The sequence below is a fragment of the Nesoenas mayeri genome (assembly GCF_963082525.1).
Source record: "Nesoenas mayeri genome assembly, chromosome: 2".
NCBI classification, from domain to species: domain Eukaryota; kingdom Metazoa; phylum Chordata; class Aves; order Columbiformes; family Columbidae; genus Nesoenas; species Nesoenas mayeri.
Window position 1 is genome coordinate 55,739,425 of NC_137543.1, and position 18,337 is coordinate 55,757,761.

An 18,337-nucleotide genomic window follows, 5' to 3' on the forward strand; every position below is an offset into this window, starting at 1 on the left:
CAAGCTGAAGGCATTACTATCCAGACACATTTTTATTGATAAGAAACAATTTATACGTTTCTTGTCAACTTGAGAACTCAAACTCAGAAATACTAATGTTAGCAGCTTTTTAAAATGCTACCCTTATGCTCTGCACAGAGAAATAATAGCCACCAGCAGCCCAACAGGGGTAGTATTCACATCTGCCCCTGCAGCTAAGTAGATCTTCACCTGGAGATTGAGCCCTCAAAACCTTACAGAGAAATGAAAATTCTTTTTCTTCATGTTTCATTTCCCCTTGATATGTGGATAAAGGTCTGTTTGTAATGGCACTGAAGCTAATACATGCAAACACATTTACCTGCTGTATTTTTTTTTTCATAGAGTGAGTTTAGTGCAACTGGGTAAGGAGAGTTCATACAACTGAATAGGCATGAGAATGATCTGCCGTCCTCCTCTTGTAAGAATATATTAAACAGCATTTTCTGGGTAAAAATAGCAGAGAATAATTTGGAGAATCAGATTCTCCTCTCAGTATATAATTTACCCATGTAAATCACCCACTAGTATTAATGGGAACTCTGCATATTTAGCTCTGCTTCATGGTACATAAAATAGCATGGTATCAAATTTCTTCTAGGATGAAAAATGCTAAAATATGTTTTCTGCACCATTCCAGTACATGTCTCTCATTTTCCTCCTCTAGCCACTACTTATTCACCAGTCCTACCCCAATCATTAAAAATCATATTAGTGGGTTTTTCCTCACACTCAGATTTGCGTTTCCAAGCACCGATAACACCTGTCTTGATGCTCTTAAAACACATCTCCCTGAAAGCAGATTGAGGTAACTCCACAGCAGAAACAACTGCCATAAAAGAAACAAGGAAGATATATTTACTGCGCCTCCTGTTGAGTTGTCATCAGTGTCTTGTATATTCAAACATGATTTCCTGTATAATTTGGAACAGCAGTTCCTCACACGATATGATGTGTCACAGGCAAAGTACCCAACAGTACAATTCAAGATAAATTCTCCAAGAAGATAACATAATTTTCTGCTTATAAAAGGTCAGTCTATACTCCCAAGTCCAACACTGGATCTTTTCTTAATTCAAACTCTGAATGAGCTTTCTCTTTCACCAATGAGGCAGGGGCAACTTATTTGCAATCAGATTTTTTTTAATTTAAAAAATTAGTGACTAATTTAAAGCGGCATATTTGTACTGAACGAAATTTTATCATAAAACGTAGAATTACACATAATTTGCCAAAACATAACTAAATGCAGAAAATATGTTTGAAACTAAATTAATCAAAGTAAATAAAAATTAAAGTGTTTTAGAATTAATAATAAAATGCTAAAAAGAAAAAAGATACTTCTACAAATTATGCATATTACAGAATCACAGAATGTTAGGGATTGGATGGGACCTCAAAAGATCACCTAGTCCAATCCCCCTGCCGGAGCAGGAACACCTAGATGAGGCCACACAGGATGAAGAGAGTTTAATGTATTCTAGCAAAATGGTATGAAATACATATTTCCTCTCCTTGAGAAAATGTTATTGCTGTCCGGTGGTAAAACATTGTGAGATTATATCCTCATAGCCAAATAGTTGAGAATTTTGAAGCCATGTGTTATTTCTTAATATATGGAGAGAGTAATATAAAGGTTTTAGGGAAGTTGTGAACATTTTAGCTACTTGGTAGTAGAAATCATCCATTCACCTCTAGGTGGCACAAAAGAACATAAACAAAGCAGATCTTTTCCTGTCTTTCAGGTAACGTTATGCCCCTCCAATCAGCCTCCTCAAGTTAGCAATTCCAACATTACAAAACACACATCTATTAACCTGTACTAAAAAAAAAAAAAAAAAAAAAAAAAAGTCAAAATAAGTATTAAAGAACCAGCTACTGTAGCTAAGCAGCTCATTTTTTTACTGTTTTCAAGGAAGTGCATCGAGATATAAATAACTAATTGTTTCTCCCCAGTACATCTAATACCCTTTTACGTTCAACTCATAATACTTAAAAGGAAAAATAGGCTTACTAGAAATAAAGTTAAGGTTTGCATTTCATTTAATGTAAGGATTGCCATGGCACCAAAACCACATACTATGAAAACAATTTGTAATCATAATTCAGCAGAAATAAAAGTAGTAATCTAGCAGGAAAAAAAAAAAAACAAAACCAGTAATGAATAAAATACACCCATTACTCCCATCACTTAGTCTTATTTTAGATTACAGTATAAAAGCATGTAAAAAAAAATTACAGAGTCAGTGAAATCACATCCAATCAATATTTATTGCAGCAGTGAGTAGAAATGCTGCTTTTTGCCTTAAGTGATGTAGCTGTCAATAGGAACATAAGACTAGCACATTCTGCATGACCACCGAGAATTTTTGTACTAACACAGCAGGTGAAGTACCACAGCAGCCCTCAGTCCCTACACACAGAGCTGGCACCGCACATTCATTTCACCCTAGTTAAGACACTATGACATCAGACCTCAGAGCATTTATTTTCCTCTACCAGAATTATGCACGTGTACACTGCCTTTGCCTCAATGCTGCCGCTGATTTCTCTTATCTCCTGTCTTAGCCAAATCATTCTCATTCATATCTGAGTATCACTCTGTCCAAAAGAAAAGTCAGTTTCCCCTCCTAACTTGTCCCAGCTCTCTGCATACGATTGCCTAGGTGGGACTTCACTCTATCATCCAAAAACATTCAGTCTGAAATCCTTCAACTCTTCCAAGACTGAACATGAAGTTACGCATAAAATTTGTCAAAGCATTATGTGAAAAAGCATTTGCAACAACATGTGATAAAAGAGCATTGCATCCTACGCCCACAACTGAACAGGAAAGGAATTTCGCTCACCTGGCGTAGAAATCTTTTGGTGGAATGACCTCCTGGAAGAACTGTAGCTGGTACAGATAAAGTCCAATCAAGTGCCCTGCACTGAATATAGCCATAAATAGACACAAACAGCTGAATATCAGCGGATCAAATGCTTGGCAACAGGACCACCATGTGCACAGGCCCAAAAATACAAAGAAATACACAGCTGATGTCAAAGATGGCACCATCATACCTGTAAAGACAAAAACATGGAGGGCTGGAAAAGTGTGGGAAATACCAGCATTTGTTAAAACTTAAGTCTGACAAGAAGTGTATCAAACAATTTAATCCCATTAGTGTTCATGCTAATTATTACAATTAGCTCTTAAGACTATTAGCTTTGAGACTAGAAGAAAAAGATTTTTGTTTTTGTTCAATTCGCTTTTGCCATACCTTAGCACTTAGTACACAACCTCTCTCCAGACCTTCCTCTGAGATGAAATCTTCTCTTTGTAAAGATGCTTCACAGCACAGAGAAAATCAGAAGCATGGCTGCCAGGCCAGCCAATAGTGCCTGAGAGCACTAGTGTGTCAGACTTCAAAATGAATTTTAAATACAAGATGCTAAAATGGCACAAATGGGTGAACAGTGAAAAGCCTTCTCATATAAATGTTGAGATATCTTGAGCTATTAAAAGCAAAGAGACCCACCCTGATGTATATATTGAAAATAAAAGATCAAGACAAAATCTAGCGAATATTCAGTAAATGTCTGATATTTTTTAACTCTTAGCAACTTGTAATTTATCTATGACAATGACTCTGCTGTCTTACATACATATATAGTTTTTGTGCTTGCAAAGGCAGCAGAGTATTTCACTTATTAAAATGTCTAACTGGTGAAAGAGACCCGATGTTCTGCAAGTGGTCTACAAAATAAGTGAGGAAGCAGGAAAGAGACATGTCCAAGAGTGACAATCATGAGAAAATAACATAAGAGAGCTTACATGCCGCACGGCAGTCCAGTGGAGTGTCTAAAGTAACAGGACCAAAGCAACAGGGACTCCTGCCTCAACTCCCCAGGACAGATGTGCAGACTCTAGAAGACCCGTGGTTCCACTATGGACACTGGCCCTGCAGTCAGGCTGGCCACTCCAGCAGGAGAACCTACACCTTGCGAAGTGCTGGCTTGCGGTGATTTTGGGGGGCAGCACTCCAGGGGTCGGTCCCCAGTTGGATTGAATCCAGGTGTTGTAAGGACTCTTATCCACGGTCATTTTGCCTGAATTTCACCATCAAGTCCTTTCACATTGTACTTCAGACTAAGTCTCAAGCCTGGAGTGCCTTGTCTCTGCCCCAGCGTGTAACTTGCTGGCGTTTCCACAGGCTCAGAGGTTCAAAAGCATGACAGGTCCACAGGGATCATCAATTCTGACTGCCTTCATGACAGGGGCTGTAAAACTTTACCCAGCAATTTCTTCTTCAAGTCTGTAACTACTTATTTTCTTCTTTCAAAGAAATACTTTGTCTTTATTTGAACAGTTTAGGAGAAGGAGACTCCACTATGTCCATAAATAAGTTGTTCATTATGGTAATTTACTCTGGCTGTGAAAAATTCAAAATCTATTTCTGGTCTGAAATTGCCTAAGTTTATCACTTAACTATTGGCTTATAATTTCTACTAGATGAGATGTCTGTTAAAAAAATGGAGGTACTTTCTACCTTTATCAGTACTTTAAGGCTGCAGTCAAATCACCATTCATATATATTTTTTTTCTTGGCACAGTAAGTAAGTAAGTATTTAACTAATTAAGCTCAAGGTCTCTGTCTGAACTACAGGCTTCCCAGACCTCAAGCCCTTTTTGTAACTCTCCTCTGAATAGTGTTGTGTGATCCTTCCGCTTCATCTCTCCTGGGGGATGTTCACCCATGCAACTTCAGAATGGCATCAGGTTGTTCTGTTTGGTTGGTTGGCTGTTTTTTAATGGCATCTCTTCCCTGATGTCAGGCCCCATGGTGATCCACATAACCTGTTTTTTTCCCTTTTTTAGACTCATTACTTTGCATCTGGCTACATGGAAGGCTGTCAGATAATCATACCTTACTGAAAGGCCTTACTAAAAAGGCCACACCTGACCAGTCCTTGTCATTCCTTATCAAACATTTTTTGTACTATTGTTTTACACTTCATATACTAGTATATGATCATTATATTTACGCTTGTACTTATAATTCATACATAAGGACTCCATTCAAACATGTGAGTAGGCAGATAAACACTAATTTACAATTGCATGATCCAATTTTGAATACATTAGTTGTAACCTACAGTGATTTAGTACACTTCTATTCTGGCTGTAGCTGATTATGTGGTACTAAATCAAATGTCATATAAAAGAGTTGGCTATATCATATCAAAACAGCTACTTCTACCAACCACATCAAAACCCTACATGAAGCCTGCTTGTCACTGTTTTTACACACTACATGGTCAACCTATTAATCTTTCCAGTTTTTTCTTTTTTTTTAAATCTATGAATTCACATAATTATATATATATAATATACAGCCACTTATAATATGCAACGATTTACCATTTGTTTATAACAGCAACTGTGAAAGTCATACACAGAATGATAGGCCACACAGTATTAGTAAAAAAAAAAAAATTAAGCAACTCAGCATATTCCAAGGCCTGCCAAAAAGTTAATTTAAATAAAATCAGCAGCAATTTCTTTTCCCTTAAAAATTTCCGTTGTTATTCCTGCAGGTGCCAAAGCGCTGAAAACTCATTTGTTAAGCGCATAATCTAATGGGCTCTGGAGGAAATTTTTCAAATGCACCAACCTGCTGAACCAAGTAAAATTGTAACAACAACTTTTCCAGTGGTGATTATCATGTTGCCAATAAACTCCCTCAGTCTGGATGCTAGAGAGGCGATTCTCCGCAGCAGTTTCAATTTCATGGTTTCCTCAAATTCTGCTTCACCACAGTCTTCATCATCCAGATCTTCTTCATATATCAAAGCATCATCTGGCTCTAACTTGCCTCTTAGAGCCTAAAGAGGAAGGGAAAAAAATAATAATAAAAAAAAAAGAGAATGCAAAAGAGAGAGACAGAGGCACAAAGGAATTTGAAATTAAAAACCACGTCTGTATTATTTAAAATTAAAGTTTTCTTATCATCTTTGACTATGTGCAAGTAATAAGAGAGTTATGAAAGATGTGCTAAAGCTATAGTTGTACATTGATGGCTCCCACTTCAGAACCGTCTCAAGAAAAAAGGATGTTAAGAGTTGTCTCTGAGAAAGACTTCAGTCCTCCTACATCCGCACAACAGGCTGCTTGTTCATTTTTATATGGAATTTGGTTTGGTTTGCTCAGCATTCGTCCACCTTGCTATCTACGCTCTGTTAAACTCCTCTTTCATTCAATGGCTTCAGGTATAAGCTCCAGTCACTAAGCACAAGTGCCTTCCTGGTTGATGTTCCTCAACAATCTCACTTTGCAAACCCTTCCCCGTGAAACCTTTCTCAGATTTTAAATGCAAAATCTAGAATAGGGTGAGTAGGGGTGATGTCAGACTAGGCAACAAGGGCTGAAATAAATGGACAGATAGTTCACTGGTGACTGAAGGGCAGTTTCGGAGAGAAAAAAATACACTAAGCAGAGGCTCGAGGAGAGAATGAGAAATGACAAAATCATCTGATGGTGAAAACAAACGAGAAAAAGAAAGCAAGAGAGAAACAGTGAAAGCTTGAGTGATCTGCAACAATTTAGTGGGGGAAATGAGACCAGTGGCTTAGAACTACACAATGGAAAAAAAGAGAAAGAAATGTGTAAAAGCCCCTCATACTTGAGAAGTTTGTTAGGAATTGGCAGTTGCCTTCACCATCAAGTCTCCATTGTAGCTTGGAGACCAGAAGACATACACAGCTATTGAGTGATGCACACCAAATCTTCAACCAACAGTGAGAATCTGCAGGATCAGCAGGAAGCCCACCCAGAGATACAATTTATGGAAAAATTAGTCATTCAAAGACATGTAGGGATGTATTAAAAACAAAAAACAAACAAAAAAGTAATAGTTTGGAGCCAGGTTCTCTCTTGGTGCAATACAGCATAGTTTCTCTGGCACTAATCTGAACTTGTGTTAGCTAACATTAGTTCTGATCAAGCAGTATTTCTGCATGTGAAAGTAAGAGACTATTGGTATTTTTCATCAGAAAAGCAGTTTTATATTTATTGGTGACCTTTGGCAGCAAAAAATTCCACATCAACAGATAAGATTGCAGTAGGAACAGCTGAACTCTCAGCCTACTTAACCAAATTCTTCAGTACCATTTTGTTATGTGGATTCCCAAAAGAACAGAAGTCCCTGTGGACTCCTTCATTTCACCTCTAAGCCTGGTGCCAACTTTCTCCTCTTACTTTGGAGCATTAACAGTGCTGTGAATTCCCATAAAAGGCCTGATTATTCTCAAGAGTATCTATTCTACAGACAATTAAATACTTATCAGATACAGTAGGGCTGATTTGGGAAATCTACCTTTCTCTTGGACATATCCGTCTGTTTCACTAGCTGTACCCATTATAAACAACAGTATACTAGCATTTCAATTGCTTTCTTATTGTCACCATTCACTTACACAGCTCCCAACACAGGATTTTTTAGATTCTTATGCAAAATAACAGAGAGGAGATGGCAGCCCAAGCATGCAGTCATCACATTTCAAGCCACGCAGCACAAAGAGGCATTCTGTCTGTTCATCACTGCTGCTCGTATCTCAGCTCCTATCTAAACAGGAGCTACTTAAATATTCAGAAACAATTATGTATGTTATGTTATGTTATGTTATGTTACGTTACGTTACGTTATGTTATGTTATGTTATGTTATGTTATGTTCTTACCTCTGCCACAGCTGTTTCAGTGAAAAAGCCATACAAATGTCAAAAGTTACGATCACTTCTGTTTGTGCTGTAATTACTGGATGAACCTGCTCCTCACCTAGTCCTGTTGGGCCTGATCCTGATCCTCCTGGACTGGATTTAGTGCTCTGTGCCTTGAGCTTACTATGACCAGTGAACAGTGAAACCTTCAATAGTGTTCATATCCCAAATGAAAGAGAATGAGACAGCTGGATGTTTAAAGGCTATGAAATGGCACGCCTACTATACATGGGTCTGTGTGAAGGAGACCCTTGTTTCTTCAGCTAGTGCTTTCAATTTGCTGAAGACAATATGCCCTAAAACATGGAAACACTTAGGAAAAGGTATGGGAATAATTTCAAAATAAATAAATTATTCCATGGGAGATAGTCAGGACTCATATCTCTATGAATACCATGAATCTACGCTGAACATGAAGGCAGGATTCATACATTTATTACAGCTTAAGCTCAATGGGAGTTCTATCTAAATGGCTGTGATAGCACTTAATTATACAAGCACAGTAGCAGGAAATAAAAATCTGAAGAGTCACAAAAGAAAATAATAAAATGGTACCCACATAGATGCAGAAAATGTTCTTGAGGGAAAAATGAACAAAATGAAAATATTTTTAAGTATAAATTGGAATAAAAGACACAATACCTTCTAACAAGAAAACAAAAAAGAGGACACAGAAGAAAATCACATAAAAACAGCCCAGTGAAAGGTGGGACTTGATGTCCTTTTCTGTCTCTTCCCCCTACCTGCGTCCCTCAGCTCAGATTCCAAATGCCTAATTTCACACCTTAATCTCCACAAAATGCGTCTTTGGATTATCCTACCATGACAACCAGGACCATAATTTTTTAACTTGACCAGGTTAGTCACTCCTGCTTCATCGATCTGAAAGACCTTCAGGCTACATTTTATCTCAACAGTCCAGTATTAATAATCTAGTATTGGCATGTATGACACAGCATGCACAGGGAGAAGCATAGGAAAGATGGTATTTCACTGGACCAGGATACGGCTGAGAAGGAGGTGATGGTCCAAAATTTCCATGGACTGAGGCTTACACACTTCAAGCATAGCTAAAAGCAAAACCAAGTAAGTTAACTTTCCTTCTGTTTCCACTTTTATTTAGATATGAAAATATGAATTCCAAGTTCTACAAAAAAAAATAGGAACTCACAAACACGGGAAGTGCAGAACAACCTATTTACAGTGTTACTGAGGTCATCATCTGTTGGAAAGAAAGCCTCAGTGTTCTGAGCCTCAGCAAACACCAAACTGATTTCCAGTTTTCCTTCTAAAACTCTGTTTGGAGTTGGGGCTCTTCAATAGCTGTTCTAGGTTTAAGACAAACTAGCAAATAGGAACACTTGATCATCATCAACAACCATAAACTGCAGTCTCAGGAGCTTTTCCAGAACAGATACAAACTGTTTTGCAACTTTTCAGCACAGCCTGAATTATCCATGATATGGCTGCACAAGGATTGCCTGGTTTCAGAGACCAGGGCTTGCACCAGCATGCCCCTGGAAGAGGTGGGTTCATTTCCACATCTTTCACTCCTCTATCTCCAAGAGCTTTTAAGGATGAAGCCTTAGTCCTTAGCCTTCGCCTTATTCCATCTACCTCCCAGTAGTGTCATTCATGACCCAGTCAATGATTATTTGAGTAGAGAGACTATGAGAATTTTGTATACAAATACACCTGTTTTTAATTCAGTATCCAAGTTGTAGTCAAGTGGCTGAAATGCCATGTTCCTGTCCTGTAGTAGCTGAAAGGCCACCTTCCAGTGTAAGTAGAAAAGACAAACTTTGGATTCCCCCACTCATATTCATCACCCACCAACTGGATTATCTGGACGGCTTTCCAGTTTCTCACATTGAGCACTTCAAATTGCTGAAGGCAGGCAAACAGTGAACAGTTCTTACATCCAACATGGTGATAATGTGCCTGTTGTTTTAACACTTTCTGCTGATTGAATAGCCTTGCAAGTACGCGCTCATCATGGAACACCATTACTCCAGTCAGACTGTTTTGCAAAGCTCTTTTTACTATGTGGATTAGTCTAAAGCTACAAACCCATGCTACATAGGCTACAGTTAGAAAAATACTTTTACTCCCATAATAAATGACTTATTATGCAATTACAGGATCCCTGTGGATGCTGATTAAATCAAATAAATTCCTCCGTTCAAGGAGTATAGAGCATTTGTGAAGCTATAAACATATGTTTCCACGACCTTTGCTCTGCAGAGCAGGGCCTCAGGACTTTTTATAAACAAACTAAATGCAGTTTAGGTTTTTCAGTAATCGTGTGGAAGTCTCGGGAGTATTTATTGTACAACACTTTTTTAAACTGCCAAATGGAGACAGAGAACAGGCAAGGAAACAGTACAGCCTCTGTGGCAGCTATGGCAGCTACTATTGTGGCCAGGGCCAGAATGTCCATTAGCTACTTTGAGGGCTGCTTTACTAACATCCAACTTTTAAATGTTTCATCTGGTACAGTATAAACAGTACTACACAAAGATATCCTCTAGTCCCCGCTATGCATTTACTAACAGGAAGCTTTAACTCCAACCAAAAATCTATTCTTGCTTCAGAACACTCCTTGCTTTGTACCTACATTTAATGGTATTGTGTCTGTAAACACCAATGTGCTCATTTATTGAGTTTTCGATTCTAGAGAGGACATGAATGAAACTCTTCAAAAATTCAAATAATGAGAGCAACAACATTTAACTAACCAGAATTGTTACAACTAATGATATACAAGTCTCAGAATGGACACAACACCCACCCCTGTGAATGCATTTCATTAATTACTGGGATCTCTCAAGTGTATACTGCTAAGCTCACAAAAACATGTTCTCATGAGATTTCAGGTGCTTCCTCCTTCCAGTTGGCTCATAAATGCTGTACAAATTGCCTCTTTTGCAGTATTTTGACATTTCCTTCCAGCCATAACCAAGAAACAAACAGAAAGGAGTGAGAAAATGAAAAATAACCCTGAGAAAAATATGCAGTTACGTAAAGTTCACCAACTGTTTCTAACATGTTGCTTCTGGAATTTTTAACAAAGGTTAAATGGATCCTGCTGTGTCAGCTCAATTTATCAATCTATCAATTTATCTATGTATTATGTGGAAATTTCAAAAGTCATAGAGACGAAGTGATGAGCCTCATCATTAAACTTAATGTCAAGATGACACTTTTCATTTTCCAAGGGTCTGGATTGCAGGTGGCAGAAATGCAGCCAGCAATTCGGTTGCTCCCAAGGCAACCTGCAGTTATGCTCTGCGAAGTACCTCTGCGAGGGAGAGCCTGAAACAACCTCCTGAGGGGCAATGCGTGAGCTCAGTGATTTAAACACGTTCTTGTTGCCTCTGAATTGTCAGTGGGGCTACAGGGCTCACCCCAGCACACAGCCGCTTCCCAGAGCCTGCTCCTCCCCGGAACCTGCTCCCACAGCAGCCTCACCCAAATAGAAACCAGGGACACAGGTTCGACATGAGGGCAGAGCTGTACATTGCTGGAGATACCAGAGAAGTGCTTTCAAGATCTAGATTAGCTTGAAGATGCCTGGTTTGATTTGCAGGGAATATAGGTGAGCCCACTTGGTCAGGAGATGACAATGAGCAAGCCACAATGCAGACTGCGTAGACTGACCTTCTTCTGGAAATTTTAGTCAAGCTCCACAGAAATCACTGTAGCTGTAGCACCCCAGAGTTCTGCACAGACTCCCTTGCTCCTGGTACCCAGGCCAGTTTATTTAAAGAGGGCTGGAGGGTCTCCATGCTGCCCTGCAGTTTGCAGGCCCTGAGGCACGCACTCTTGGCCTCCTGCTGGCACTGTTACTGTAAAACCATGATTCTCTCTTTGGCAGAGAATTAAGAAATCACTTCCTATACCTATCTGTTTACCTTTAATTAGAGATCGTATTTTTATTCCATACCTGTGATAGGGTAGCACAGATGTAATTTATTAGACATATTTAATAAGTATGTTCAAGCTGTTACCATGTCCAAATCTCTAGACTTCTGTTTCATTTTAAAAACCTTAATGCTTATGTTGAACAGTTAGGTTTAGCAATCATCTGAGACAAGCTATTTGATTCAACCATATTAGTGCCAGCAGAACTATAGAAATAGATCTTCTCTCTACCATTGCATTGGTTTATCTCAATTTCTTCCATAATGCCTAAGCTGGTGCATTCAACCTAGAAGGGACATACCATGACATGACTGAGTTCCTTTTTTCAAGCTTGCTCAAAAAGCTTTTTCCACTGCCACCTCCCTCTCCCACCCCCTCCCTCCCAAAAAAAAAAAAAAAAAAAAAAAAAAAATCTGTAATGTTTATATTTAGAAATGAGACACTTACAGGGGAAGGAAGAATTCATGACCTATCTGCCTTTAGGAATAGCACATACCACAAAAATGCATATAGAAAAACTAATCAAGATAACACAATATTCTTTAGACAGACTCAGCTCTGAGTATAAAAGCTGGAAAAGAAATTTAACTGCTACTTGTTTTACCATCAAAGGAACTGCGAGCCCTTAATGGGATGTAAATGACTGTAGTTTTAACCTGCAGTCAATACTAAACCACATTAAAGTAATCATTTATTGAATTTCCAGTTTTGCAAGAAGCTGAAGAACTCCACAGTTCTTCTGAAAGTGTCAGCATGTGAGGAGTGGATTTCCCTGCTGCTTCTGACATAGAAGAGATACAGAACACTTCCACACCAACAATTCACACGTCATTCTACTTGAGCTCTACAGAAATGGGATTGCCTAGCAAAATATCTATTTTAAGGTCATCTTGCTTGAGATACATGTGGTGCTTAAAGGCTGCTCAGGTGGGTCCACATAAAGCCCAAGGGGAACACCACTCCAGACATGCACAGGGGGTGCATGTGGAAGGAGAGCTGCAGGCTCCAAGCCAGGATGGAAAAACAAAATTACTCTCAGAGCTCAGAATCCACGCTCTCAGGCACTGGGTGGCTCCAAGGGGGCGCCCTGCTAAATGAGCTGAACTCATCAAGTGTGAGACAATTGCAAAGAACATTTTGGTAAATGTGACATCAATGGGATGAAGGCATTTTAGAATTGAAACAGTATGTTAGAATTTATGCTACAAAACTCAACCACTGAAAAGAAAAATCCTAAAGTGAGTCCTATAGATCTTAATGAAAAATTTTATCACTGATAGATCTGAAGCGTGCTAAAGCTTGGGTTGAATGTCTACACAGTATAAGATGAATTCATCAGCCACGTACCATCAGAAATAACTTTCAGTGTGTTTGCAGTGTTTGATAGTAATGAATGACATTTGCTTCCATAGTAAAACTTCCTGTAGGAAAGAGTCATTCATTACCAGCTATTTACTGGAAGCACCTAAGGACAGATGCATTCAGAGATTCAGAGGAAATGAAAAATAAAAAATGAATAAGGACAAGGACAGTTCTGCAGCAGGATAACAGGAAGGCAACTCATTAAATCACAAATACAATAGATATTGTACTGAGAGGGCCAAAGATTATTTCACTTCCCAATGTACCTACTGCACCTGAGCAAACATCAAGCGATTTCAGCAAAAGACTCACTTGGCTTGCATGGAAATACAGTTTCACATCTTGACTACAAAAAGCTGTCAGGAATACAAGTCAAATGTAAAAGAGAGAAGAACTCACAGGCAGAGTTTGGTGGTTTGGCCTGAGATGATTAAACACGTTTTTTAGTGAAAAGGAAATAGGAAGAGTTGGGTTATGACTACAAGGCACAATTCAGTACAAACTCTAAATGAGCTATTGCAGGTATGTGGAGCAGCTCAGCACCTATATGTATGGAGTAATTCCTTGAGCAAGAGATATATACATTATACCATTATCCATCTTGCTAAGTAGGGCAGTAAATAACCCAACTATGGTGCTGTAGTTATTTGCAGTATTGCCTCAGCTCATACAGAAGTGGTTTGGGTACTTCTCCAGCACCACTCTGAAGAAACACAGATACTGGGATGAACAGGAGAACAGGACATCTAATCTACAAGAGGATCCAAAATGACTTCTTCCATCTTGCAGAACAAACTTTAAGGAAATATGGGGTTTTTTCCATCCCAAAATATCAAACAAATAAATGCTAAAGACAGAAACAGTATACTGAAGCAAAAGAGCAGAAGAACTAAAAAGGGTTATGAATACATGTACGATCTAAATTAGACATTTTCTAACCACCAGAAAAGCAAAATTACAGAACAGGATCCTGTCAGGACCAATGGGATGAATAAAGATTGCACTCTTTTCAAGAGGGTGCTTCCCACCTTCCAGAGGGAATTGTGTGATACAGCTTCCTGCAACAGCAGCAGACTGAATTCTGTGACCCAAGAGTTATTCATCACTTAGTCTGTCCAAAGGCAATAGCATCCAAAGATTTTCATCTCCTGGTTAACACCTCTGTATCTCAAAATCTGGAATTGAGGACTGTTAGGAAAGCAAACCAGTAAACCCAGCCAAGAGGTGTCACAGGAAGAATTTCATCACGTCATGTTTCTGACCAAAACAGGACAGGTGCACACTAAAGTTTCATGCTGAACAGCCAAACAGCATTTGGTAATATGTAATGTGTTGCACTATGAAACATTATGTAGCTGAGGCACTGCTGTAGCATAATTACCTATTTGTGTTAAGACCTATCCAAAGACACGTGCATCAAACCAAGAAGCTAATGTAACTTGTAAACTTTTGACCCTTGTTAAGATGAGATGCATTAGAATTGTTGCTGAGGGAGGCAGCTGGGTAAGGTCTGGCAAACTTCACCATTACAAACATCGCCCACAGAAACAAGATATTACATCCTACTTACACCATATGCAAAGCACACTAAGACCAAGTGAGTTTGGACCAGTCCTCCAGAAATCAAAACCAAAGAAATATTTATAACCAACTAGAAAAAATAAGCCAACACTCTGTCAAATAGAGATGACAATGAGAAGAATAAAGAAGAGGAATAATAGAGGTGTCATCAGGAAGCTAAAAGAAGCAAAGAAGTTCCAAGCCTCTCTAGGAAGTTATTTTTCCCTCTTTATCACCTGTAGTGTTTCCCACAATAGCCATCATTTGCCATCTCTGAAGAGAAGCAAATATTGCATGAGAAGTTGCGTATGGGAAGATGATGTTGAGAAAAATCAGGGTCAAAGGGTCCCATGTCAGTGAGAACTAAGGTGATTGTTTTATACTGGTAAAATAAAATCAAATTATGAGAATATAATATAATAAATCATCTTCAGAAAAATATACCCATCACAGGCTTTAAGAAAAATCGGATGTTTATCTAGACAGGCTCACGGGCACATAGTAAACAGCTCAAAGGAGCTTGCCTGAAATGCTGAGGCATTGATATTCCCTGTAGCTCAAGAGAATACTGTAGAACTACAGCTGGTTCAGAAAAAAATGAAAATGACAAAAGTAAATTGAAAAAGAAGAACAGGGATTGCTTACCTCTAAAAGGATAAATATGTAAGATAATAAATACATTTGATTTCCCTTATACCATCTCACTCACTTTTATAACATGTAATACAAGGGACCTTCCATAAAATTAAAGGGTGTTAAATTTAAAATAAAATCAGAGAGCACTTATTAAATTGTGGAAGTCCTTGCTTCATGATGCCACTGAAGCCAAGAAATTAATGAGGTTTTAAAAGGGTCTGGATAATTATATGTTTAACAAGATTATACAGAGTAGCTATAATTAACAACAACATTTTTTGGAAGGGATTTGTAACCACATGTTTTAGGACTAAAGCCAGTCTCTCACTAGGAGAGATCAGCATAAGTTGTAATGTTGAAGGTGCGGAAAAAGGATATTCCCTTACTTCATTATTGTCCTTATCCAGTAAGTCACAGCTACTTTCAAGATGAGGGTACTGGTCTAAATGGGTAGTTTCCAGATTAGTACGTCCTTGGACAAGACATTGGACATGTATAGCTTTCACATCCTTTTTATTCTGTCCTGTATATATGGTAGTCACGCTTGGAGACCTGGACCAGAAAACAGCTCTTGATGCGCTTTGTGCCCAATGCAGGTGTAGATAAAGCTAAGAAAGTGAGTATTATTACTGTTTGTATTTGCTAAGGGACACAGAAACTGAGAGACAGATGAAGTAATAGGATTGAGGACACATATCAAGTTTGTGGCCAAAGTGAGAACCATGCTGCTCCTCCTGACTCCAGTCCAGTATCTTGACTCAAAGCCAAGCTCTCCTCACATTCTACCCAAACATTAATTTATTTTAAAACAATTGCCTCTTTGTTGTTGTTGTTGTTTTGTTTGTTTCTTTTTGTTTTTTAAGATGCCAAACAAATCCCCGCCTTCTGCAGAAAAGAGGAGCAGTAGAGACTCCAGGATCAAGCGGTGGTCCTGTTTGCTTTCTGGAAGAGCATGGATGAGAAACAAGTTCAAATGGACAAAGCAACAAGTGCTGTGGGAGAAGATGCATTGAAGACTACAACTATATATTTCAGTTAAGATCAACACCTCTTCTAAAGTTTAAGTTGTGCAATCTCAGAAGGATTTTCCTCCCCCATCACTTACAATATTAGGCAATACATCCACCGTCTCAAGAAAAAGTGACTTCCTTTCTAATACCTATCAGGCTGTATATACTATATCTGCATTTTGGCATATAAACCACCATCTGCACCAAATCAAAAATATCATACTGTGAGCTACAGCTGGGAGTTAAGTGTTCCTTCTTATTTTCTTCCACCTTTTACACCTTGTGACTGGTATCGTGCTTTTCGGCATTTGCAATCTGGACCTGTCTCCAGCTGAATTCACCTGCTTTAAATTTTCTGAGCCCTAATAAAAAAGGCCTGCAGACACGCTTGCTCCAAGTGTGCAACCATTTAGGGGTGGTAATGAGTTGGACTGCAGCCTGGTATCTGGCAGACCTTTCTACTTCATGACTCACTGTTAATTAAAACCACACTCTTTGCTTATTCCTGGGATAGCATTACTTACAAATAATTGAGAGTCTCTCACTGCCTTACAACCTCCTCCCCCTAGTTCTGTTCTGTTGAATACACTTTTCTGATGGAGATCTATCTCCCTTAAAGTTGAATGCAGTGTGATGAAGAAGGATATCAATTTTGCAATGAATCCTTTTTGTCTTTAATTTGGAATATGGTACTTTTTGTTAATTTGAATTGCATCTCAACCCAGAAGAAATGTGATCCATTGTATTCTACAGCTGGTTTCTGGAGGCTACTGCCATGACAAAGTACAGCACAAAATTGAGTATCGCAAACTGCGACTCAACTCCAGGCATTATTTTAGCATGCCCATAGAACAACTGAAATGTGATGGATTCACACAGAGCTTTGAAGGATCACTTTTAGAAGTATTAAAACAATTGTTTAGCAGGTTTTCTTATAAATAAATTTTGGAAAGAATAGATAGATCAACCCTTCTTTTTGAATTAAACGTATTTCCATAGTATTTCACTCTCCTCCAAAGCAAATAGGTCTGAGAATTGCTCAATGTAAACAATTTCTTGCAAAGAGGTAAAGCTGCAAGACAAACTCTCTGCTTTTGCCTGGAAGTCACAGTGCTGATTTCTTGATTTATAGAGCCATCTGTGGCTCAGCATCTAGCAATCTGAAAAGTCACCTCTCTTACAGCTCCATTGAGCCTGTCTGAATCAGCTGATGGATTCTTAACAAAATCTCTGATGACTTGTGGCAGGGACTCTTAGGAAAAGCTCTTCTATCCTGGAAATGGCTACAGGGCTGGTCTAACAAAGCCGGGTCTACTTCCCTTGGAGGCACAGTACCAATCTCAACACTTCCCAAAGCATTTGTTTATAGGGCAGTTATTGCTGCAACTCATTTCACATTTTCTAATTCCATGGAGTTACAGCATTGGTAGAGAGACACACCAACATGTAGCCACATGTATCAGTGAGATAATGTAGAATTCAAAGAAATTATCACCTATTTAATTTTTCCTTCACCAGTGGACTCTACCAAGGAAGAATTAAAAATTATCATGTGAAACCCCACACAGTTTGGACTCATTTTAGATCATACCAATATTCTTCCAAATGCAGACACTCAGCTGCGTGCTTTGCATATGCATTAGGTTCCTTACAGTCAGTCCTGCCAAATGCATATTCCTAGCAGATTCAGCTGCTTCTGCAGCCTCCTCCTAACTAGTAGAAATGATTCCAGGATGTTATATACAGACACCTAGAAAGAGAAAGCTGAAGTTTGGAAAAATGTCTTTAATAGGTATTTGATTTTCCATTCTCCATTTCACTCCATTTTTAAAAAACAAGGAGACTACATGCTTCAAAAACCTAACGCAGCCTCATCATTTCAGCTGTGAAGTTCAGAATTCCTTAAAGCATTGGGGATCACTTCACATGACAGTAACTATTATCCCTTAAAAAAAAAAAAAAAAACACACCACAAAACACCAAAAAAACAAAAAACAAACTGTGATGGTTTTAGTTGTCACTAAATGTAAACACAGCTGCTGTGTTCACTGAATATTTTATAATATG

General features: G+C 38.6%; 1 protein-coding gene across 1 annotated transcript in view; it reads right to left on the reverse strand.

The window, feature by feature from the left end:
• Positions 1-18,337, reverse strand: part of PIEZO2 (piezo type mechanosensitive ion channel component 2) — a gene marked incomplete at both ends in the record, with an annotated part of 302,122 nt that overhangs the window by 117,643 nt on the left and 166,142 nt on the right. The window contains 2 exons of the mRNA XM_080364144.1: positions 2,868-3,081; positions 5,676-5,886. Coding sequence (XP_080220270.1) covers positions 2,868-3,081; positions 5,676-5,886 — 425 coding nt within the window. The remainder of the gene's footprint in view (positions 1-2,867; positions 3,082-5,675; positions 5,887-18,337) is intronic.